Genomic DNA, 26,071 nt, shown 5'->3' on the forward strand with positions numbered 1-26,071 from the left:
CTCTAGGACCCGCACAAGTGTTGTGGAACTCATCTGAAGGTAACCCATAGAAACGAATGGAAGTATGTAGTTAGTTTTGAGGTAGTTTTGTGGAGAAAAAATATATAAATATGGATTTCATGAGCTTTCTTATATTTCCTAGATATAGGACAGACACATTTATGAATGTGTTTTCCAATGTGAAATTCTATATTTTATCAAATAATTGTAATTTTTTGGGGGGGATACCTAAATGGGTTGTAAAATGTTTAATCAAATAGCTACATGATCCATGGTATGACCATCTGAAAACACACCCCACACCTGTCTATATAAGGTCCCACAGTTGATACTGCATGTCAGAGCAAGAAATCAAGCCATGAGGTGGAAGCTCCGAGAAAGAATTGTCGAGGCACAGATCTGGGGAAGAGTAGCAAAACATTTCTGCAAGATTGAAGATCCCCCAAGAACACTGTGGCATCATTCTAAAATGGAAACAGTTTGGAACCACCAAGAGCTGGCTGCCCGGCCAAACTGAACAATCAGGGGAGAAGGGCCTTGGTCAGGGAGGTGACCAAGAACCCGATGGTTACTCTGACAGAACTCCAGAGTTCCTTTGTGGAGATGGGAGAACCTTCCAGCAGCACTCCACCAATCAGACGAGTGGCCACTCCTCAGTAAAAGGCCCATGACAGCCCAATTGGAGTTTGCCAAAGGCCACCTAAAGCACTCTCGGACAATAAGAAACAGTCTCTGGTCTGATGAAACACAGATTTAACTATTTGGCCTGAATGTAAAGCATCACGTGTGGATGAAACCAGGCACCGCTCCTCACCTGGCCAATACCATCCCTACAGTGAAGCATGGTGGTGGAAGAGCGCTCAGGACCTCAGAATGGGCCGAAGGTTCACCTTCTAACAGGACAACGACCCTAAGCACACAGCCAAGACAACACAAGACTGTTTTCGAGACAAGTCTCAATGTCCTAGAGTGGCCCATTCAGAGCCTGGACTTGAACCCAATCAAAAATCTGAGGAGATACCTGAAAATAGCTGTACAGAGACACTCCCCATCCAACCTGATAGAGTTTGAGAGGATCTGCAGAGAAGAATGGGAGAAACTCCCCAAATACAGGTGTGCCAAGCTTGTAGCATGACACCCAAGAAGACTTAAGACTGTAATCGCTGCCAAAGGTGCTTCTACAAAGTACTGAGTAAAAGGTCTGAATAGTAATGTACATTTTAATATTTCAGTTTCTTACTTTGTATAAATTTGCAAAAAATTCTAAAAACCTGTTTTTGTTTTGTCATTATGGGGTATTGTGTGTAGGTTGGTGAGGGGGGAAAAACAATTGAATCCATTGTAGAATAATGTATCAAAATGTATAAGGGTCTGAATTTTTTCCCGAATGCACTGTATAGGGACAAGGCGTGTAGGGTGCCGTCTTTCGGATGGGACGTTAAACGGGTGTCCTGACTCTCTGAGGTCATTAAAGATCCCATGGCACTTATCGTAAGAGTAGGAGTGTTAACCCCGGTGTCCTGGCTAAATTCCCAATCTGGCCCTCAAACCATCATGGTCACCTAATAATCCCCAGTTTACAATTGGCTCATTCATCCCCCTCCTCTCCCCTGTAACTACTCCCCAGGTCGTTGCTGCAAATGAGAACGTGTTCTCAGTCAACTTACCTGGTAAAATAACGGTAAAACAAACAAACAAACAAATATTAGATTCTGTAACTACTACATGTGCCCATCTCATTGACATCAAATTATTAAAGATACACACGTTGTTTTAGTATCGAGGTCCTGGATGGCAGGAAGCTTGCCCCTAATGATATACTGGGCCATACGCACTACCCTCTGTAACAACCTTTAAGTCCTTACTGAAGACTCATCTCATCAGCAGGTCCTATGATTGAGTGTAGTCTGGTCGTGGGCTGCGAAGGTGGAGTGACAAACCAAAACAGTCCTTGCTGTTTCTGCCTGGCTGACTCCCCTCTTTTCCAATGGGATTCTCTGCCTCTAACCATACTACAGGGGCTGAGTCAATGGCTTAGTAGTGCTCTCCCATGCCATCCCTAGAAGGGGTGTATCACGTTGTTCCAGACTTTTTTCGCTATACTCGACGTGAGTGGGTTGAGTCACTGACTTGATCTTCTTGTCCGGTTTTGTGCCCCCTCTGGCTTGTGCAGTGGGGGAGATCTTCACGCCTTGTCTCAGGGTAGTAAGTTGGTGGTCTGTTGATATCCCTCTAGTGGTGTGGGGGCTGTGCTTTGGCAAAGTGGGTGGGGTTATAGCCTGCCTGGTTATATCCTGCCTGTCACAGTGTACCTAAACCTCAGTTTCCAGTGTCTATGCTGCAATAGTCTATGTGCTGGGGGGCTAGGGTCAGTCTGTACTGTCTGGTGTAACTCTCCTGTCTTATGTGGTGTCCTGTGTGATCTTAGGTATTCTCCCATCTGGGCCCTAAGACCATGCATCAGGACTACCTGGCCTGATGAGTCCTGGATGTCCCCATCCCCAGTCAACCTGGTCATGCTGCTGATCCAGTTTCTGTTGTTCTGCCTGCGGTTATGGAACACTGACCTGTTCACCGGACGTGCTACCTTTTCCCGGACCTGCTGTTTACCCTCTCTCTGTCTCTCTCTCTCCCCTGCTGTCTCGACCTCTGAAAGCTTGGCTATAAAAAGCTAATTACATGTACTCCTGAGGTGCTGACCTGTTCCACCCACTACAACCATTGTGTTAATTACTTGACCCTGCTGGTCATCTACAGTTTTGGGGTGTTTACAGTCGTAAGTTTACATACAATTAGGTTGGAATCATTAAAACCCGTTTTTCAACCACTCCAAAAAATTATAGTTAACAAACTATAGTGTTGGCAAGTCGGTTAGGACATCTACTTTGTGCTTGACACAAGTCATTTTTCCAACAATTGTTTACAGACAGATTATTTCACTTATAATTCACTGTTTCACAATTACAGTGGGTGAGAAGTGTACATACACTAAGTTGACTGTGCCTTCAAACAGCTTGGAAACAGGTACAAAAGTATCTATATCCACAGTAAAACGAGTCCTATATCGACATAACCTGAAAGGACGCTCAGCAAGGAAGAAGCCACTGCTCCAAAACCTCCATAAAAAAGCCAGTCTACGGTTTGCAACTTGACATGGGGACAACAATCGTACTTTTTTGAGAAATGTCCTCGTCTGATGAAACAAAAATAGAACTGTTTGGCCATAATGACCATCGTTATGTTTGGAGGAAAAATGGGGAGGCTTGCACGCCAGAGAACACCATCCCAACCGTGAAGCACGGGTGTGGAAGCATCATGTTGTGGGGGTGCTTTGCTGCAGGAGGGACTGGTGCACTTTACAAAATAGATGGCATCATGAGGTAGGAAAAGTATGTGGATATATTGAAGCAACATCTCAAGACATCAGTCAGGAAGTTAAAGCTTGGTCGCAAATGGGTCTTCCAAATGGACAATGACCCCAAGCATACTTCCCAAGGTGTGGAAAAATGGCTTAAGGACATTAGCCGTGACCTCAATCCTATAGAAAATGTGTGGGCAGAAGTGAAAAAGTGTGTGCGAGCAAGGAGGCCTACAAACCTGACTCAGTTACACCAGCTCTGTCAGGAGGATTGGGCCAAAATTCACACAACTTATTGTGGGAAGCTTGTGGAAGGCTACCAAAGAGTGGAGGCTATTATAGCATCAAAGGGGGGACCAACTCCATGTTAATGCCCATTATGTTGAAAAGAGATGTTAGACGAGCAGGTGTCCACATACTTTTATTAATGTAGAGTAGATGCACACACACACACACACACACACACACACACACACACGCACACACACACACACACACACACACACACACACACACACACACACACACACACACACACACACGCAACAGGTTAATGTTTCAAATGTTTTTTACTGGGTTGTATGACAAAGTGAAAAGAAGGTGTTAAAAAACCCACTCCAAATCATCCATTCTGTTTCCAACAAGGCTGTTAAGTAATACTGCAAGAAAAGACAGAAAATAAAGACACTTTTTGGCCTAATTTAAAAACTACAGGGTTAAATCCAATACAACACAAGTATTGTGGTGGCAGCATCATGTTGTGGGTAGTCTGTCAGGATCAAAATAAATATGAAAGGTGCAAAGCAATGCAATTAGAACAATGTGGACTGCAAATATGTTGAACATATTTAACAAATATGGGGCAGGCTATTTAAAAAACTAGGCTGTAACGTATTAATATTAAAATTCCTAGCTGTTCTCTCAGCCAAAGGTGCTTCCATTCAAGGGATGTGAAGACATCAAGACAGGTTTGTTATTGTTTTTCATTAGCAACATATAATACATTTTTAATACACTTTGAAAATGTTGAGTAGGTTGTGTAAAAAATCTATTTATTCCCTTTTGAGACAACATTTTAAGGCAGCAAAATGTGAAGACCTCTGCAAGGCGTGTGTAGACTAGCGACTGTAGCAACGGTGCTGTGTCTCTGCTAAATTGTTGATGCCACGCCCCCTCCCCCCAAAAAATATATTAGAATGAAAAGAATATGAATACTTTCCAAAATAACAAGTGTTTTACACTGTAGTAACGAAGTTAAAGCAAGCAGAGGCAGATCAACTCCTTGACATAATGACTCACAGGAATGGAAGAAAACGTGAATTTACATATCATAAACACTGTTAATTGATTTCAGCACCAAACTGCATGATGAGATTTGGGAAATTCACCATCATATATTTCTCATCAGGGAAGATAGTGTTCACATCCCAAGCTGACACATCCATTATGATTAGTTCATTTACATTAGTCATTTTGATTACATCAGACATAATGCTTTAGTAGGGTAATTCCTTACCTGTGGTGAGGGTTGTTGACACCAGTTGACTTTTCTTTCTATTTTCCAGCACAGTGCAGACAGTGATAGAGTACTGAGTACCACATTGCAGGTCAGAGAGAGTGATGCTGTGTGAAGACGTGGTAGTGATGTGTGGTTCTGTCCCTAGATAGTGATAGGAGATCTGGTAATGATGTTGGGTTTGGTCCAATCCTGGTGGCTGGTTCCAGCTAACAGCAGCTGATGTGGTGTCCACTGAGTCAACAGTCAGCTGGTCTGGAGCAGGAAGTACTAAGGGAAAATACATTATTGTTAGTGCAACTACAGTTTAACTCCAGAAATATACTGCAGGAAGAAAAGTAGAATAGTAGATGAAAAGTAGAAAAGGCCAGCTTGCGATTTATTTTGATATGGGAAGATAAAAGCTCAAAACAGAAGTCACACAACAGAAGTTGGATTTGTAAACGAGTGAACGTTATTGATAATAAGGGTTACATGGAGAAAATCGAACCTGTCCGAATAAAAAAGGATGGACCTCCCTTCAGCAAAACACAAAATGATGAAATGTCATTAGGAATCTGAGCGTGGTTCTTTCCAAAGTTAGACCAACTTTTCCACCCCAGACAGAGTAGGACCTACCTTTCCACCCCAGACAGAGTAGGACCTACCTTTCCACCCCAGACAGAGTAGGCCTACCTTTCCACCCCAGACAGAGTAGGACTACCTAACCACCCCAGACAGAGTAGGACTACCTAACCACCCCAGACAGAGTAGGACTACCTAACCACCCCAGACAGAGTAGGACTACCTTTCCACCCCAGACAGAGTAGGACTACCTTTCCACCCCAGACAGAGTAGGACTACCTTTCCACCCCAGACAGAGTAGGACCTACCTTTCCACCCCAGACAGAGTAGGACTACCTTTCCACCCCAGACAGAGTAGGACTACCTAACCACCCCAGACAGAGTAGGACTACCTAACCACCCCAGACAGAGTAGGACTACCTTTCCACCCCAGACAGAGTAGGACTACCTTTCCACCCCAGACAGAGTAGGACTACCTTTCCACCCCAGACAGAGTAGGACTACCTTTCCACCCCAGACAGAGTAGGACTACCTTTCCACCCCAGACAGAGTAGGACTACCTTTCCACCCCAGACAGAGTAGGACTACCTTTCCACCCCAGACAGAGTAGGACTACCTTTCCACCCCAGACAGAGTAGGACTACCTTTCCACCCAAGACAGAGTAGGACTACCTTTCCACCCCAGACAGAGTAGGACTACCTTTCCACCCCAGACAGAGTAGGACTACCTTTCCACCCCAGACAGAGTATGTCTACCTTTCCACCCCAGACAGAGTAGGACTACCTTTCCACCTCAGACAGAGTAGGACTACCTTTCCACCCCAGACAGAGTAGGACTACCTTTCCACCCCAGACAGAGTAGGACTAGCTTTCCAACCCAGACAGAGTAGGACTACCTTTCCACCTCAGACAGAGTAGGACTACCTTTACACCCCAGACAGAGTAGGGCTACCTTTCCAACCCAGACAGAGTAGGACTACCTTTCCACCTCAGACAGAGTAGGACTACCTTTACACCCCAGACAGAGTAGGGCTACCTTTCCACCCCAGACAGAGTAGGACTAGCTTTCCAACCCAGACAGAGTAGGACTACCTTTACACCCCAGACAGAGTAGGACTAGCTTTCCAACCCAGACAGAGTAGGGCTACCTTTACACCCCAGACAGAGTAGGACTAGCTTTCCAACCCAGACAGAGTAGGACTACCTTTCCACCTCAGACAGAGTAGGACTACCTTTACACCCCAGACAGAGTAGGACTAGCTTTACACCCCAGACAGAGTAGGACTAGCTTTCCAACCCAGACAGAGTAGGACTACCTTTCCACCTCAGACAGAGTAGGACTACCTTTACACCCCAGACAGAGTAGGGCTACCTTTCCACCCCAGACAGAGTAGGACTAGCTTTCCAACCCAGACAGAGTAGGACTACCTTTACACCCCAGACAGAGTAGGACTAGCTTTCCAACCCAGACAGAGTAGGACTACCTTTCCACCTCAGACAGAGTAGGACTACCTTTACACCCCAGACAGAGTAGGGCTACCTTTCCACCCCAGACAGAGTAGGACTACCTTTCCACCCCAGACAGAGTAGGACTACTTTTCCACCCCAGACAGAGTAGGTCTACCGACACAGAAAACTGTAAGCTTTAACTGCTGGCTACTCTTCTTCGGTGGTTTAACCCAACAAGATAAGATCACAAGTGTTTCCCTAAAAGCTGTCTGGGTTTAAACATCTTATATTGTACAGAAAGTGAATAGCTTAATCAATTGATAGTGACAGAATTAGATTAATTCCCAAGCAAAGTCTATCTTTGTCTCCTCAAATATAGAAGGTTGTGGCTCAGTCTGAATGTCAAAGAATCAAAACAATGATATCCATATATGCATTTGAGTCAAGTCTTCCAATGTATTTTACAGCTTCCAGCATTACGGACCAAAGCCTCTTATACATCACTTTATATAAATCGGATTGTTTTGTTTTCTTCAAAATCTTAAGCTTACAAGGGGTAGGCTTGTGCTTTTAGCCATTTCATAAACGGTAGGACCTAAGGCATGCCCTCTCATACGTCCTCAATTCGAGTCTTGTTTTTAATTTAACATGCCCTTCACTGACACAGAGGTAGACTATTTAAAGAGTGCATGGGGGGCGGAGGAATCGACTGACAAAACTATGGATATAGCAGCCTATAGCCTAAATTCTTCGGTCAAACAGGAACGCCTACCTTTTATTTCTTAAATAGGAAGAAATAGGCTCCATTACAAAGCCCTCTAGTTGTTAGTAGAGTCCACTTAAAATGAAGACGTTGAAATGACTTATGCCTACTGGAATATGCCTACTTTCAGCACCATGAGCTGTCCACTTACGATTGAATTTGCAGCAGCTGCTTAGTCAAGTTTCAGCACCACAATGTAAGTTACTCAAATCTGGCTAATTGGGAAGTCAGTAACTCTGATAAATGCATCATGGGCAAGAAACACATTGTTATAAAACATCTATAATAGTAGCACCAAGCTATCAACGTTGACCTTTGATCCTCCTTCGAATCTTCACTCTTTCCTTCTTAAACTGAGCATAGGCTAAAGGCTAGTCAGCACGCAAAACAGTGACTTTTTAAAACTTTGTCTAAAGAAATAGAATGAATCAGAAGAAGCCTCTGACTCTCCTCTTTAACTGCCATCATAGGCCAACAGCACAGCCGTTGGTTAGGCAGCACACGGGGTGAGGGTTGGAATATCCATTGCCGTGTGTTTTGCAGCTTAGTTTTATTTACACCATCCCAACAGCTATCTTAGAAATATATCTTTGCTCTGTGCTTCTCTGAGCATGCACTTTGTAGCTTATAGCTATTGATCATTTGATTGAGACCACACAAAATAAATAGCCTTCAGAGTATGTGATTGAGACCACACCAAATAGCCTTTAGAGTATGTGATTGGGACCACACCAAATAGCCTTTAGAGTATGTGATTGAGACCACACCAAATAGCCTTTAGAGTATGTGATTGAGACCACACCAAATAGCCTATAGGCGCACTTGATATTGCACGCCCAACGGAGAATCAGAGATGAGGGGCGGCATCAGACACACATCGATATAAACTCAGAAAAAAAAGAAACATCCCTATTTCAGGACCTTGTCTTTCAAAGATAATTTGTAAAAATCCTAATAACTTCACAGATATTCATTGTAAAGGGTTTAAACACGGTTTCCCATGCTTGTTCAATGAACCATAAACAATTAATGAACATGCACCTGTGGAACGGTAGTTAAGACACTAACAGCTAAAGGTCACAGTTATGAAAACTTAGGACACAAAAGAGGCCTTACTACTGACTCTGAAAAACACCAAAAGAAAGATGCCCAGGGTCCCTGCTCATCTGTGTGAATGTGCCTTAGGCAATAATACGAAATAAGAAATAATACTTAAGTAGGGTACTTCCTTACCTGTGGTGAGGGTTGTTGACACCAGTTGACTTTGTTTTCTATTTTCCAGCATAGTGCAGACAGTTACTGAGTATTCAGTATCACGTTGCAGGTCAGAGAGAGTGATGCTGCGTGAAGATGTGGTAGTGTAGTAGGGTTCTGTCCCTGGACACTGGTAGGAGATCTGGTAATGATGTTGGGTTTGGTCCAATCCTGGTGGCTGGCTCCAGCTAACAGCAGCTGATGTGATGCTTACCCAGTCAATAGTCAGCTGGTCTGGAACAGGAAGTACTAGAGGAAAATAGATTATTATTAGTGCACTAGTTTAACTTCAGAAATATATTACAGGACACGAAGAAGAACAGTAGTAGAAAAGGCTGCTTGCAATTCATTTAGATGTGGGAAGAAACAAGTTAAAAACAGAAGTCACACAACAGAAGTTGGATTTGTAAGCGAGTGAATGTTATTTATAATAAGGGTTACAAGGAGAAAATCGGACCTCTCCAAAATGAAAATTGATGGCCCTCCCTTCAGCAAAATATATTTTACATAAACCCTGCCTGAACGCTTGGAAATAAAGTGACCCCCCCAATATACCCAAAATAATAACTAAAATAAAGTGGATAGGAGAGAACATGTACCGTTTACCCTCAGTTATTGAACAGACCAGAGCGCCATATATGCAGTTTTAGAAACTGTTCTTCTTTAAGCAGTGCATGTCAATGCAGGAATCATGACATCACACAGGGCTGCAGGCCAGAAGGTTGTGGGTTCACAGACCACCGTGGATAAGAGTAGGGGTGGGAATATCTCCATATTAATAAAAGCATTGCATGAATCTATCATCATAATTCCAGGCCCAACATTTTTTTTTGCCTTCTATAAAGATTTCAAGCAATTCTACATCATTTTACATATTAGCAGAATCTTTTTAAATACCACACAAATTACGGAAATTACATTCTAAGAATGGACAGAGAGATAAGCGTGTGTTCATCTTATCATATTTCTCCAATGCCAAATCAGTGTGTCTTGTTTGCAACGAAACTGTCCCTGTTGGCAAATCATTAAATCTGAGACGCCATTAGGAATCTGAACAGTTAAGCATACCTTTCCACCCCAGACAGAGTAGGCTTACTGACGCAGAAAACTGTACATTTAACTCTTTTTCCATGGCAAAACCCAACGAGAAAAAGTCATAAGTGTTTCCCTAAAAGCTGTCTGGGTTTAAACTTCTTCATTACGCAGAAAGTGAATAGCTAATCAATTCAAAGTGAAAGAATTAGATTACTTCCCAAACAAAGTCTATGTTTTGTGTCCTCGGCTATAGAAGGTTGTATCTCAGTCTGAATGTCAAAGTAACAAAACAATGATATCCCCATATACATTGGAGTCATTTCTTTCCTGGGTATTTTACAGCTTGTTTCAAGCATAAAGCATCGCAGACCAAAGCACTGTTATAGATCACTTTATATAATCGGATCCTATTTATTGTTTTCAAAATCTTAAGCTAACAAGGGTGTAGGCTTGTGCTTTTTGCCATTTTCTTTAATAAAAGGTAGGACTATGGAATACCCTCTCATACACCCTCAATTAGAGTCTTGGTTTTAACTTAACAGCCCTACACTTTTACAGAGGTAGACTATATATTTATTTAGGTAATTTTTACCCCTTTTTCTCCCCAATTGGGACTTACAGCCTTGTCCCATCCCTGCAACTCCCGTACGGACTCGGAAGAGGCGAAGGTCGAGAGCCATGCATCGTTCCAAACACGACCTCGTAAAGCCACACTGCTTCCTGACACACTAATCGCTAAACCCGGAAGCCAGCCGCACTAATGTGTCGGAGGAAACACTGTACAGCTGGAGACCGAAGTCAGCGTGCATGCACCCGGCCGCCACAAGGAGTCGCTAGAGCGCGATGGGACAAGGACATCCCAGCCGACCAAACCCTCCCCTAACCCGGATGACGCTGGGCCAATTGTACGCCGCCTCATAGGTCTCCCGGTCGCGGCCGGCTGCGACACAGCCTGAGATCGACCACGGATCTGTAGTGACGCCTCTAGCACTGCGATGCAGTGCCTTAGACCATTGCACCACTCGGGAGGCCCCAGAGGTAGACTACTTAAAGAGTGCATGGTGGGTGAAAGGATTCACCGACAAATATATGGATATAGCAGCCTATAGCCTAAATTAGTCAAACCGGTAGGCCTACCTCTTATTTCTTAAATAGGAAGAAATAGGCTCCATTACAAAGCCCTCTTGTTGTTAGTAAAGTCGAATTACAATGAAGACGTTGAAATGACTTATGCCTACTGGAATTTGCCTACTTTCAGCACCATGAGCTGTCCACTTAAGATTGAATTTGCTGCAGCTGCTTAGTCAAGTTTCAGCACCACAATGTAAGTTACTCAAATCTGGCTAATTGGGAAGTCAGTAACTCTGATAAATGCATCATGCGCAAGAAACATATTGTTATAAACAAATATTTTATAGTAGTAGCAAGCTATCAAAGTTGACCTTTGATCCTTCTCAAACTGAACAGAACATAGGCTAGTGTAGCCTAGTTTTATTTACACCATCCCAGCAGCCATCTTAAAAATAGAACTTTGCTCTGTGCTTCTCTGAGCATGCACTTCATAGCTTATAGCCTGTAGGCTATTGATCATTTGATTGGGGGCACTTGATATTGAACACCCAGTGGAGAATCAGAGATCAGGGGTGGAATCGGCCACACATTGATATATATCGCACAATAAGCAACTAATTCTAAAACACTGAAGAAAAAAACGAAGAAAAAAACAAACCTTCCCTTAACTGAAATTTAAAAAGCATAACCCTACCCCATTTTCCTCAAAGTAACCATTCTCTACATTTTAATCTGTCATTAATGTAATAAGACATGAAGAATTTCTGCAATATCCATTTAGCAACGGCGCTGAACAGGCTCTAAATTGTTGTCACCCCCCCAAAAAAATTGTTAAAATATATATAAATGAAAAGAATGTTGTGATTCTAAATCCTCTCCACAATAAATAGTGTTTAATAATGTACTACTGATAAAGTTAAAACAAGCAGAGGCAGATCAACTCCTTGACATAATGACTCACACTAATGGGAAGCAAGCAAGAATTCAGATATTATTATTATAAACGTTTATTGATTTCATTACCATTCTGCATGATGAGATCTGGGTAATTCACAATCATATATTTCTCATCAGGGAAGTTACTGTACCTTTACATCCCATGCTGACACATCCATTATGATTAGTTAATTTACATTAGTCATTTTGATAACTAGTCAAAGCTTAATTAATTTTGACACCAGATATAATATTTAAGTCATGTAATCCCTTACCTGTGGTGAGGGTTGTTGACACCAGTTGACTTTGCTTTCCATTTTCCAGCACAGTGCAGACAGTTACTGAGTATTCAGTATCGCGTTGCAGGTCAGAGAGAGTGATGCTGTGTGAAGACGTGGTAGTGATGTGTGGTTCTGTCCCTGGACAGTGGTAGGAGATCTGGTAATGATGTTGGGTTTGGTCCAATCCTGGTGGCTGGTTCCAGCTAACAGCAGCTGATGTGATGCTTACCCAATCAACAGTCAGCTGGTCTGGAGCAGGAAGTACTAGAGGAAAATAGATTATTATTAGTGCAATAGTTTAACTCCAGAAATATATTACAGACAAGAAGAAGAGTAGTAGTAAAATAGAAAAGGCCAGATTGTAATTCCTTTTGATGTGGGAAGAAATCATCTAAAAACAGAAGTCACACAACAGAAGTTGGATTTGTAATTTAACAAAAATGAAGCGTTTCGCTACATTCATATCTGATGGCACTGCACCTCTGCTAAATTAGTACAACCACAAACAAATTAAAATAATAAAACTTGTATGTTGTGATTCTAAATCCTCTCCACAATAAATAGTGTTTAACACTGTACTACTGATGAAGTTAAAACAAGCAGAGGCAGATCAACTCCTTGATATAATGACTCACAGGAATGGAAGAAAGCCTGAATTCTGATATTATTATAAACATATATTGATTTCATTACCATTCTGCATGATGAGATCTGGGTAATTCACAATCATATATTTCTCATAAGTGTAGATACAGTACCTTCATATACCATGCTGACACATCCATTAGGTTAGTTCATTTACATTTTAGTTATTTTAATACAATTTAACATTAGACATAGTACTTTAGTAATGTAATCCCTTACCTGTGGTGAGGGTTCTTGACACCCGTTCACTTTGCTTTCCATTTTCCAGCTCAGTGCAGACAGTGACAGAGTACTGAGTACCACATTGCAGGTCAGAGAGAGTGATGCTGTGTGAAGATGTGGTAGTGATGTGTGGTTCTGTCCCTGGACAGTGGTAGGAGATCTGGTAATGATGTTGGGTTTGGTTCAATCCTGGTGGCTGGTTCCAGCTAACAGCAGCTGATGTGGTGTCCACTGAGTCAACAGTCAGCTGGTCTGGAGCAGGAAGTACTAAGGGGAAATACATTATTGTCAGTGTTACAGTTTAACTCTAGAAATACAGTGCATATTACAGGAGGAAAATAACAATAGTAGGTGAAAAGTAGAATAGGCCAGCTTGCAAGTACTTTTGATATGGGAGTAAATATGCTAAAAACAGAGGTTATACGACATTAGTTTGATTTGTAATTTAACAAAAATGAAGAGTTTCCGCTATATTAATTTATTAACGGTGCTGCACCTCTGCTAAACTGTTGCGGCTACACCCCCCAAAAATGAAAAATATATACTGTAAATGGAAATATGTTTATTATAAATCCTCTCCACAATAAATAGTGTTTTACTCTGTACTACTGATAAAGTTAAAGCAAGCAGAGGAAGATCATTGACAGAATGAATCACAGGAATAGAAGCAAGCATGAATTCAGATATTATTATAAACTTTAATTGATTTCAATACATAACTGCATTATGAGATGAGGAATTCACCATCATACATTTAGAATCAGGGAAGATACTGAACCTTTACATGCCATGCTGGCCCATCCATTATGATTAGTTAGTAACAATTCATTTGCACTATATTTCCATAACACATTCATTACACATCTATAAGCATTTCATGAACGTGGTATAACATGTCATGTCATGTAGGAGCTCATATGTAGGTATCTTTATAGATGCATAATTTCAATGACAGCATAGTGTCATCGTTATGGCTGTTCTCTAAAGTGTACTTCTGGAATGCCAGTGTGCACATTTGTGGCCTGCTGGAGGTCATTTTGCAGGGCTCTGGCAGTGCCCCTCCTTGCACAAAGGCGGAGGTAGCGGTCCTGCTGCTGGGTTTTTGCCCTCCTACGGCCTCCTCCACGTCTCCTGATGTACTGGCCTGTCTCCTGGTAGCGCCTCCATGCTCTGGACACTACCCTGACAGACACAGCAAACCTTCTTGCCACAGCTCGCATTGATGTGCCATCCTGGATGAGCTGCACTACCTGAGCCACTTGTGTGGGTTGTAGACTCCGTCTCATGCTACCACTAGAGTGAAAGCACCGCCAGCATTCAAAAGTGACCAAAACATCAGCCAGGAAGCAAAGGAACTGAGAAGTGGTCTGTGGTCAACACCTGCAGAACCAGTCCTTTATTGGGGGGTGTCTTGCTAATTGCCTATAATTTCCACCTTTTGTCTATTCCATTTGCACAACAGCATGTGAAATTTATTGTCAATCAGTGTTGCTTCCTAAGTGGACAGTTTGATTTCACAGAAGTGTGATTGACTTGGAGTTACATTGTGTTGTTTAAGTGTTCCCTTTATTTTTTTGAGCAGTGTATATAGCCTGTACCAGCCTCATTTCACCCACCAGCTGGTATATAACTTCTTATTATTCTCTTATTCTTCTATTTGTTTGAAGAAATGTCTCTCCCACTTGATTAGAATATTCCACGATAGACGCTGCACAGCTATTTTCAGGTCTCTCCAGAGATTTTCGATCGGGTTCAAGTTCGGGCTCTGGCTGCTCCGTTCATCTTTCCCTCGATCCTGACTAGTCTCACAGTCCCTGCTGCTGACAAACATCCCCACAGCATGATGCTGCCACCCCCATGCTTCACCGTAGGGACGGCAGGTTTCCTCCAGACGTGATGTTTGACATTCAGGCAAAAGAGCTCAAACTTGGTTTCATCAGACCAGATAATTTTATTTCCCATGGTCTGAGAGTCCTTTAAGTGACGCTTGGCAAACTCCAAGTGGGCTATCATGTCCATTTACTGAGGAGTGGCTTCCGTCTGGCAACTCTACCATGAAGGCCTGATTGATGGAGTGCTGCAGAAACCGTTGTTCTTCTGGAAGTTTCTCCCATCTCCACAGAGGAACTCTGGAGGTCTATCGGGATCTTAGTCACCTCCCTGACCAAGGCCCTTCGCCCCCGATTGCTCAGTTTGGCCGGGCGGCCAGCTGTAGGAAGAGTGTTGGAGGTTCCAAACTTCTTCCATTGAAGAATGATCGAGGCCACGGTGTTTTTGGGGATCTTCAATGCTGCAGACATGTTTTGAAAACCTTCCCCAGATCTGTGCCTCGACACACTCCTGTCTCGGAGCTCTACGGACAATTCCTCCGACACCATGGCTTGGTTTTTACTCTGACATGTACTGTCAACTGTGGAACCATATATAGACAGGTGTGTGCCATTCCAAATCATGTCCAATCAATTGACTATTCCACAAGTGGACTCCAATCAAGTTGTAGATACATCTCAAGGATGATCAATGAAAACAAGATGCACCTAAGCTCAATTTTGAGTCTCATAGCGAAGGGTCTGAATACTTATGTAAATAAGATATTTCTGTGTTTAGTTTTTTTCATACAGTTACAACAATTTCTAAAAACCTGTTTTTGCTTTGTAATTATGGGGTATTGTGATGAAGGACATTTTTTATTTAATCCATTTTAGAATAAGGCTGCAACGTAACAAAATGTGGAAATTAGTGAATGAGTCTAAATACTTTTTGAATGCACTGTATGTATGAATTTTATGCAGTCAATGTAATGTAATTTCTATTTTCCCATTTATAAAGCATAACTGATGAACACAACACAGATTGTTAAAGGAAATATGAACATTTTATTTATGTTTTCCAGATGTAGCACAGAAAACAATTGCTGAGGACTCCTGGCTACTATTGACATTTTTCAGTTGGACTTTTCTTGAATAGATGTATCATATGCATACACAAACCATTAAAATTAAATTCCCCATTTCAGACTCATAGCAGTAACTATTTGAATGAGTAAAATGTATTAACACTGGGTGGTAAAGATAGCTAGCGTTTCCCTCTTATTCACTGATGTAGCTAGTAAGCTACCAGCTAGCTATGCCCCTGGCACAATGTCATCATCTTTTTCAACTCAGTCAATAAACACTTTTATTTTTGCACATTACAAACCTTAGATAACAGGAAAAATTACAAGGCAGGAACCAGCTGCATTCATTTTGACTGCAGAGGAGAGGTGAGAGGTTAATGTGACATCACTTCCTGGAGAGACAACCCATCTTTTGGCTTGGTTTCTTAGCTATGTGTCTTATTTTAAATGTGCAAATGTACAATGCCAGTCATGAAATAGTGAAAAAAAAAGGTTAACTAAATGTTTAATAATTATCAAACAAAAGGACCATTTGTGATGTGTCTGTGACTCTTATAATTGCAATCAGCTGAAGATCTTCAAAGGTAAGTTATTAATTTTATCACTTTTTCTGACTTTCATAATGGCTCTGCTTGGATTGAAAATGAATGTATTGCTTTTGTGTGCGGGGTGCTGTCCTCAGAAAATCGCATGGTGTGCTTTCGCCGTAAAGCCTTTTTGAAATCTGATACAGAGGCTGGATTAACAAGAAGTTTAGCTTTATTTTGATGTATAACACACATATGTTCAAGAATGTTAAATATTTGAATTTAGTATTTTTGAATTTGGCCCTCGGGATCAGCTTATCTATGTTAGTGATGGCTGTTTAACAGTCTGATGGCCTTGAGATAGAAGCTGTTTTTCAGTCTCTCGGTCCCTGCTTTGATGCACCTGTAGTGACCTCGCCTTCTAGATGATAGCGGGGTGAACAGGCAGTGGCTCGGGTGGTTGTTGTCCTTGATTATCTTTTTAGCCTTCCTGTGACATTGGGTGGTGTAGGTGTCCTGGAGGGCAGGTAGTTTGCCCCCGGTGATGCGTTGTGCCGACCTCACTACCCTCTGGAGAGCCTTACGGTTGTGGGCGGAGCAGTTGCCGTACCAGGCGCTGATACAGCCCGACAGGATGCTCTTGATTTTGCATCTGTAAAAGTTTGTGAATGTATTCGGTGACAAGCCACATTTCTTCAGTCTCCTGAGGTTGAAGAGGCGCTGTTGCGCCTTCTTCTTCTTTGTCTGTGTGGGTGGACCATTTCAGTTTGTCTGTGATGTGTACACTGAGGAACTTGAAACTTTCCACCTTCTCCACTACTGTCCCGTCGATTTGGATAGGGGGTGCTCCCTCTGTTGTTTCCTGAAGTTCTTTGTCTTGTTGACGTTGAGTGAGGTTGTTTTCCTGACACCACACTCCTCTGTAGGCTGTCTCGTTGTTGTTGGTAATCAAGCCCACTACTGATGTGTCGTCTGCAAACTTGATGAATGAGTTGGAGGTGTGCATGGCCACACAGTTATGGGTGAACAGGGAGTACAGGAGGGCCTGAGCACACACCCTTGTGGGGCCCCAGTGTTGAGGATCAGCGAAGTGGAGAAGTTGTTTCCTACCTTCACCACCTGGGGGCAGCCCGTCAGAAAGTCCAGGACCCAGTTGCACAGGGCGGGGTTGAGACCCAGGGACTTAAGCTTAATGATGAGTTGGAGGGTACTATGGTGTTGAAGGCTGAGCTGTAGTCAATGAACAGCCTTCTTACATAGGTACTCCTCTTGTCCAGATGGGATAGGGCAGCGTGCAGTGTGATGATGATTGCACTGTCTGTGGACCTGTTGGGGCGATATGCAAACGGAAGTGGGTCTAGGGTGGCACGTAAGGAGGAGGTGATATGATCCTTGTTTAGTCTCTCAAAGCACTTCATGATGACAGAAGTGAGTGCTATGGGTCGATAGTAATTTAGTTCAGTTATCTTTGCCTTAATTTGGTACAGGAACAATGGTGGCCATCTTGAAGCATGTGGGGACAGCAGACTGGGATAGGGACCGATTGAATATGTCACTGTACACACCAGCCAGCTGGTCTGCAAATTCTCTGATGACGTGACTAGAGATGCCGTCTGGGCCAGCAGCTTTGTGAGGGTTAACACGTTTAAATGTCTTACTCACGTCGGCCAAGGAGAAGGAGAGGGGGGGGCCGCAGTCCTTGGTAGCGGGCCGCATCTGTGGCACTGTATTATCCTCAAAGCGGGCAAAGAAGGTGTTTAGCTTGTCTGGAAGCAAGATGTCGGTGTCCGTGACGTGGCTGGTTTTCTTTTTGTAGCCCATAATTGGCAGAACTGCACATTTTAGAGCGGCCTTTTATTGTCCCCAGCACAAGGTCCACCTGTGTAATGATCATGCTGTTTTAATTAGCTTCTTGATATGTCACACCTGTCTTGGCAAAGGAGAAATGCTCACTAACAGGGATGTAAACAAATTTGAATCTTTGTTTAATCTATTCAAGAAAAGTCCAACTGAACATTTTCAAAAAAGTCCTCGGCAATTGTTTTCTGTGCTACATCTGGATTTTTTTTTTTAAATGTTCATGTTTCCTTTAACATTCTATGTTGTGTCCATCAGTTAAGCATGTTTTAAATGCTATATGAATGGGGAAAATATCCATTACTTTACATTGACTAAATAGAATTCATACATATACATGTAATGTTGGTGTTATAGACCAGAGTGGCAAACTGCAGTGTTTAATACCTTTTTTGAATATTTAAAACATACAATATTCTTGTAGTGAAGCCGCTCAACAACTACATCACATTAGTCATCTAACAGACTCCCATCCAGAGCGACACACAGGGTCACGCAACCAGGGTCAACGCCCTGCTCAATGGCACGTCGACAGATCTCCCACAAGGTCAAAAACGGGGAACCGAACCAGCGATACATCAGCCACCGGCCCAAGCTCCCAACAGCCAGGTACCAGCCCTCCAAGATTCCCCCGTGCAAACTGCACAATTAATTACCATGAAGTGCTTAGCTTTAAACACTTTATGAATGGGAAAATAGATTGGACTTTACACTGACGGCATATGTGGGACCCATAGTAATATTAGAGAATGCATTATGGATATGTAGTCAAAGTAAATCGTTACTGATTAGTTCATTTACATAAGTTATTTTAAGAAATTTTGACAACAGACAATTTTTCAGTAGAGTACTTCCTTACTTGTGGTGAAGGTTGTTGACACCAGTTGACTTTGCCTTCCATTTTCCAGCACAGTGCAGACAGTGACAGAGTACTGAGTACCACCTTGCAGCTCAGAGAGAGTGATGCTGTGTGAAGACGTGGTGGCGATGTGTGGTTCTGTCCCTGGACACTGGTAGGAGATCTGGTAATGATGTTGGGTTTGGTCCAATCCTGGTGGCTGGTTCCAGCTAACAGCAGCTGATGTGGTGTCCACTGAGTCAATATTCAGCTGGTCTGGACCAGGAAGTACTAAGAGGAAACACATTATTGTCAGTGCTACAGTTTAAAGTTATTTAATATTCACAGTAGTTTTATTTTTTCCCTTATAGAATGTTAGGCCGACTATGCTTGGATGCATTATTTGCGGTTGAATTGATGACATGTTGGCGGTAGCCTACCTGACTTTCTGCCTGGAATGCGTAAAGCCGACTTAATCCTTTTAAACGAATGCCAAGGGGAATCTGTTTGGGAACATCGATATTAATGTGTTTTCACAACTAAATATATTTAAATAAACTGTTGACAGCCCCCCAAGTAAGGAATGAAGGAGAGAGAGAGAAGAGGTGATGGAAACACTGTGGTGAGATATTCTGGGACTAAAGGAATGAAGGAGATAGAGAAGAGGTGATGGAAACACTGTGGTGAGATATTCTGGGGCTAAAGGAATGAAGGAGAGAGAGAGAAGAGGCGATGGAAACACTGTGGTGAGATATTCTGGGGCTAAAGGAATGAAGGAGAGAGAAAGAGAAGAGGTGATGGAAACACTGTGGTGAGATATTCTGGGACTAAAGGAATGAAGGAGATAGAGAAGAGGTGATGGAAACACTGTGGTGAGATATTCTGGGGCTAAAGGAATGAAGGAGAGAGAAAGAGAAGAGGTGATGGAAACACTGTGGTGAGATATTCTGGGACTAAAGGAATGAAGGAGATAGAGAAGAGGTGATGGAAACACTGTGGTGAGATATTCTGGGGCTAAAGGAATGAAGGAGAGAGAAAGAGAAGAGGTGATGGAAACACTGTGGTGAGATATTCTGTAGCTAAAGGAATGAAGGAGATAGAAAGAGAAGAGGCGATGGAAACACTGTGGTGAGATATTCTGGGACTAAAGGAATGAAGGAGATAGAAAGAGAAGAGGCGATGGAAACACTGTGGTGAGATATTCTGGGGCTAAAGGAATGAAGGAGAAAGAGAAGAGGCGATGGAAACACTGTGGTGAGATATTCTGGGGCTAAAGGAATGAAGGAGAGAGAAAGAGAAGAGGTGATGGAAACACTGTGGTGAGATATTCTGGGGCTAAAGGAATGAAGGAGAGAGAAAGAGAAGAGGTGATGGAAACACTGTGGTGAGATATTCTGGGGCTAAAGGAATGAAGGAGAGAGAGAGAAGAGGCGATGGAAACACTGTGGTGAGATATTCTGGGGCTAAAGGAATGAAGGAGAGAGAAAGAGAAGAGGTGATGGAAACACTGTGGTGAGATATTCTGGGACTAAAGGAATGAAGGAGATAGAGAAGAGGTGATGGAAACACTGTGGTGAGATATTCTGGGGCTAAAGGAATGAAGGAGAGAGAAAGAGAAGAGGTGATGGAAACACTGTGGTGAGATATTCTGGGACTAAAGGAATGAAGGAGATAGAGAAGAGGTGATGGAAACACTGTGGTGAGATATTCTGGGGCTAAAGGAATGAAGGAGAGAGAAAGAGAAGAGGTGATGGAAACACTGTGGTGAGATATTCTGTAGCTAAAGGAATGAAGGAGATAGAAAGAGAAGAGGCGATGGAAACACTGTGGTGAGATATTCTGGGACTAAAGGAATGAAGGAGAGAGAAAGAGAAGAGGTGATGGAAACACTGTGGTGAGATATTCTGTAGCTAAAGGAATGAAGGAGATAGAAAGAGAAGAGGCGATGGAAACACTGTGGTGAGATATTCTGGGACTAAAGGAATGAAGGAGATAGAAAGAGAAGAGGCGATGGAAACACTGTGGTGAGATATTCTGGGACTAAAGGAATGAAGAGGAAAGAGAAGAGGTGATGGAAACACTGTGGTGAGATATTCTGTAGCTAAAGGAATGAAGGAGAGAGAAAGAGAAGAGGCGATGGAAACACTGTGGTGAGATATTCTGGGGCTAAAGGAATGAAGGAGATAGAGAAGAGGTGATGGAAACACTGTGGTAAGATATTCTGGGACTAAAGGAATGAAGGAGAAAGAGAAGAGGTGATGGAAACACTGTGGTGAGATATTCTGGGACTAAAGGTAATGTGTCAGTGTATTAGTTATAACAATATAAATTAGAGGTGTCCCAGTACCTCCCAATTGACTAATTAAGCACTGAATGTTGTGATAATAAATCCCCTCCACAATAAATAGTGTTTTACACTGTACTACAGTGATCTGCTACAGCAAGCAGAAGCAGATCAACTCCTTGACATAATGTCCCTCAGGAATGGAAGAAACAATGAACTCAGATATTATTAAAACATTATAGATTTCAGCACCAAACTGCATTATGAGATCTGAGGAATTCACCATCATATATTTCTCATCAAGTAAGTTACTGTAACTTTACATCCCGTGTTGACACATCCAATATGATTAGTTCATTTAAATTACAGTCATTTTGATAACTAAAGTTATATAAACTTTGACACCAGAAATAATAGTTCATAGGTAGAGTACTTCCTTACTTGTGGTGAGGGTTGTTGACACCAGTTGACTTTTCGTTCCATTTTCCAGCACAGTGCAGATAGTGACAGAGTACTGAGTACCACCTTGCAGGTCAGAGAGAGGGATGCTGTGTGAAGATGTGGTAGTGATGTGTGGTTCTGTCCCTGGACAGTGGTAGGAGATCTGGTAATGATGTTGGGTTTGGTCCAATCCTGGTGGCTGGCTCCAGCTAACAGCAGCTGATGTGGTGCCCACTGAGTTTACAGTCAGCTGGTCTGGAGCAGGGAGAACTAGTGGAAACACATTATTGTCAGTGCTACAGTTTAAATCCAGAAATATTTATCAGGAAAAAAAGTAGAATAGTAGTCGAAAAGTAGAAAAAAACGTCTCCCTTTTGATATGGCAAGAAATAACATAAAACAGAAGTCGCAAAACAGATGATATATTTGTAAAGTAAGAAAAATTGTTCCGCTATATTCATTAAGCATTGGCGCTGCACCTCTGCTAAATTGTTGCCACCACGCTAAAAGAGATGAAAGTAAATGAAAATAATAAATAATAAATAAAGAATTTAATTCAAAAATGCTATTTTTAGAAATGTTAAATTAGGTTATATTGTTTAAAGATTCTAAGAAAGAGATTGGTGTGTTAGTTCACTATCTAAATATGGCATGAGGTTGTTCAATGACAGAAATGTATTTGTTTAAAATCTATCACAACATTTTTGCAAAGGTAGAAGAAAAAAACATAAATAAGTTATTCAGACCCTTTGCTACGAGACTCGAAATTGAACTCCGGAGTATTCAGTGTCCATTGATCATCAACTTGATTGGAGTCCACCTGTGGTAAATTCAATTGATTGGACATGATTTGGAAAGGCACACACCTGTCTTTATAAGGTCCCACAGTTGACAGTGCATGTCAGAGGAAAAACCAAGCCATGAGGCCGAAGGAATTGTCCATAGAGGTCCGAGGCAGGATTATGTCGAGGAACAGATCTGGGGAAGTGTAACAAAATGATTCTGCAGCATTGAAGGTCCTCAAGAACACAGTGGCCTCCATCATTCTTAAATGAAAGAAGTTTGGAACCACCAAGACTCTTCCTAGAGCTGGCCGCCCGGCCAAACTGAGCAATCGGGGGAGAAGGGCCTTGGTCTGGGAGGTGACCAAGAACCAGATGGTCACTCTGACAGAGCTCCAGAGTTCCTCTGTGGAGATGATAGAAGCTTCCAGGACAACCATCTCTACAGCACTCCAATAATCAGGTATTTTTGGTAGAGTGGCAAGACAGAAGCCACTCCTCAGTAAAAGGCACATGACAGCCCGCTTGGAGTTGCCTGAAGGACTCTCAGACCATGAGAAACATGGCAAGCGTCACGTCTGGAGGAAACTTGGCACCATCCCAACAATGAAGCATGGTGGTGGCTGCATCATGCTGTGGAGATGTTTTTCAGCGGCAGAGACTGCCAGACTAGTCAGGATCAAGAGAAAGATGAATGAAGCAAAGTACAGAGAGATCCTTGATGAAAACCTTCTCCAGAGTGCTCAGGAGCTCAGACTGGTGCGAACGTTCACCTTCCAACAGGACAATGATCCTAAAGACACAGCCAAGACAACGCAGGAGTGTGTTCGGGAAGAGTCTCTGAATTTCCTTCAGTGGCCCTGCAAAAGCCCGGACTTGAACATCTCTGGAGAGACCTGAAAATAGCTGTGCAGCAACGCTCCCCATCCAACCTGTCAGTGCTTGAGAGTATCTGCAGAGAACAATGGGAGAAACTCCCCAAATGCAGGTGTGCCAAGCTTGTAGTGTCAAACCCAAGGAGAATAGAGGCTGTAATCACTGCCAAAGGTGCTTTAACAAAGTACTGAGTAATGGGTCTGAATACTTATGTAAATGTGATATCAATTGTTGTCATTTTACATTTGCAAAAATGTCTAAAAACCTGTTTTTGCTTTGTCATTACGGACTATTGTGTGTAGATTGATGATATTTTTATTTTATTTTTATTTTTTACATTTAATCTATTTTAGAATAAGGAAAAAGTCAAGGGGTCTAAAAACTTTCCGAATGCACTGTATATACAGTACCAGTCAAATGTTTGGACACACCTACTCATTCAAGGGTTTTTCTTTATTTCTACTATTTTCTACATTGTAGAATAATAGTGAAGACATCAAAACTATGAAATAACACATATGGAACCATGTATGAACTAAAAAAGCTTTAAACAATTTGAGATTATTTGAGATTCTTCAAAGTTGCCACCGATTGCCTACATGTGTTTATACTGTATATGTTTGTATATAATATATTTATATATAAATTAAATAATTCAATATTGTAATATGAGATATGTATGTAAAACATTTACATTTGACATTTTTGTCAGTTAGAAGATTGTTTTATCCAGAGCGACTTAGAGTAAGTGCATTCATCTTAATATAGCTAGGTGAGACAACCACATACCCCAGTCAAATATAGAGGATATGAACAGTCCAGTCCTGCTAAAGAATAGATATACATTTTCATACACATCTTAAATATATTAATACAAAATCTGCCCTATACCCTAGACACCCACCTGAATGACCCAGATATTAAGGAGATATTAAGGAGAAGTCCCTAACTGTTTTATGTGCTCGCTGTAAGCGGTCTATATGCAGCTAAAATGAGGTCAGAGACCAAGAGCAGCACTGCCCCCTCAAGATTCTGAGCCTGCTTGGCAGGGTTGGTCCTGCAAAGCCAAAGCCCCCTAAAGGGAGAGGAAAATATACAAGGAATTTCTCAAAGCTGCTAATGAGAACCTTGACGACCTTGTACCTAGCCGGTGGGGATTCCGGTGGGGTACCCCCACCCAGGCAGTGGCAGTGCTGGCAACACTAGCTGCAGTAACCCATGGGGAGGGGGTCACACTCGGACATTCAGAGAGGGGGTATATTATTGTGGCCCTGGTGGCACAGAATCAAGGTCGGACTGCATGGAGATGCGTGGGGACATGGTCATGACTGGTGGCCGTATTGTGGGTGTTTTTTTCAGGAATAGGGTGTACATTTGACGGCCATTATCTAGGATATGACAATGGTAAATAAATTTCAATTTTTGCTTATTTTTTTGCGCGGTCTTGCAGGCCTTCTCATGCAGCTGCAACTGCAATGGCATTTGGAAATCATGACCCATCTTGAGTTGGGCTCTGGGATGGTGCAACTGTTGAGAAAGTGAGCTTATGGTTGTGTGGGGGTAAGGGCTGAGTGTGTATGTGTGTATCCCACAACTGTTGCGAAAGAAGAAGTAAAAGATGTTAGGGACAATAGAGGATGATCCACAGCTATATATAATACAAATCGAGGTGACGGCAATGGAAATGCATATGGCAATTGATTTACTTCAATTCGGTAAATGGAACTGTATGCTCTTTTCAAAGAATGGATCCCAGTCGGTTCAGGGCTATGGGATACAGGGGGTCGAGGGTGGTCTGCCGGGCATTGGGATGACAAGCCATCTCGAGATGAGGCCTTTTAGCGGGTGGAATAGTAGGGACCAATTGGAGGTTTACTTAGTAGAAATGCAAATATCATGGTACAACTATATAGACACTCAATCATTATGTTACTTTTTAATAGTACGTTTACAAAAATATATTCTGATTAAAAGAATGAAAGGTGTGTCTCATGGTAAGTGGTGAAATAAGTATAGCCAGTTACAATTGTAATGGCTTAGCAGATAATAAGAAAAGACGATCAGTATTTACCTGGCTAAAAGAGAAGGATTATAATATATATTGTTTACAGGAAACCCATTCAACAGTTTTAGATGAAGTTTTGTGGAAAAAGAACTGGGTGGGCAAAATGTATTTCTCCCATGGGCAAAGAAATTCAAAAGGGGTGATGATCTTAATTAACAATAATTTTGATCCAAATGTGCAAATTGTCCAAACAGATCCTCAAGGTAGATGGATTATTTTAAATATGTTATTGGACAATAAAGAAATATGGCTTGTTAACCTATACGGTCCGAATAATGATGATCCAAGCTTCTTTGAAAATATATATAAGAACTTATCAACTCTACAAGCAAAACTAGACACTATTATTATAATGGGAGATTTTAATACGGTCTTAAATAGCTCTATAGACCGGAAAGGAAATCACACTAC

General features: G+C 42.1%; 1 protein-coding gene across 1 annotated transcript in view; it reads right to left on the reverse strand.

Annotated features, from left to right (window-relative positions):
• Positions 1–26,071, reverse strand: part of LOC129856142 (interferon-induced very large GTPase 1-like) — a 51,889-nt gene that overhangs the window by 17,367 nt on the left and 8,451 nt on the right. Inside the window, exons 4-6 of the mRNA XM_055924247.1 lie at positions 21,938–22,192; positions 19,234–19,503; positions 4,875–5,144 (exon numbers count right to left, since the gene is read on the reverse strand). Coding sequence (XP_055780222.1) covers positions 4,875–5,144; positions 19,234–19,503; positions 21,938–22,192 — 795 coding nt within the window. The remainder of the gene's footprint in view (positions 1–4,874; positions 5,145–19,233; positions 19,504–21,937; positions 22,193–26,071) is intronic.

Source organism: Salvelinus fontinalis, chromosome 5 (assembly GCF_029448725.1).
Source record: "Salvelinus fontinalis isolate EN_2023a chromosome 5, ASM2944872v1, whole genome shotgun sequence".
Lineage (NCBI taxonomy): Eukaryota > Metazoa > Chordata > Actinopteri > Salmoniformes > Salmonidae > Salvelinus > Salvelinus fontinalis.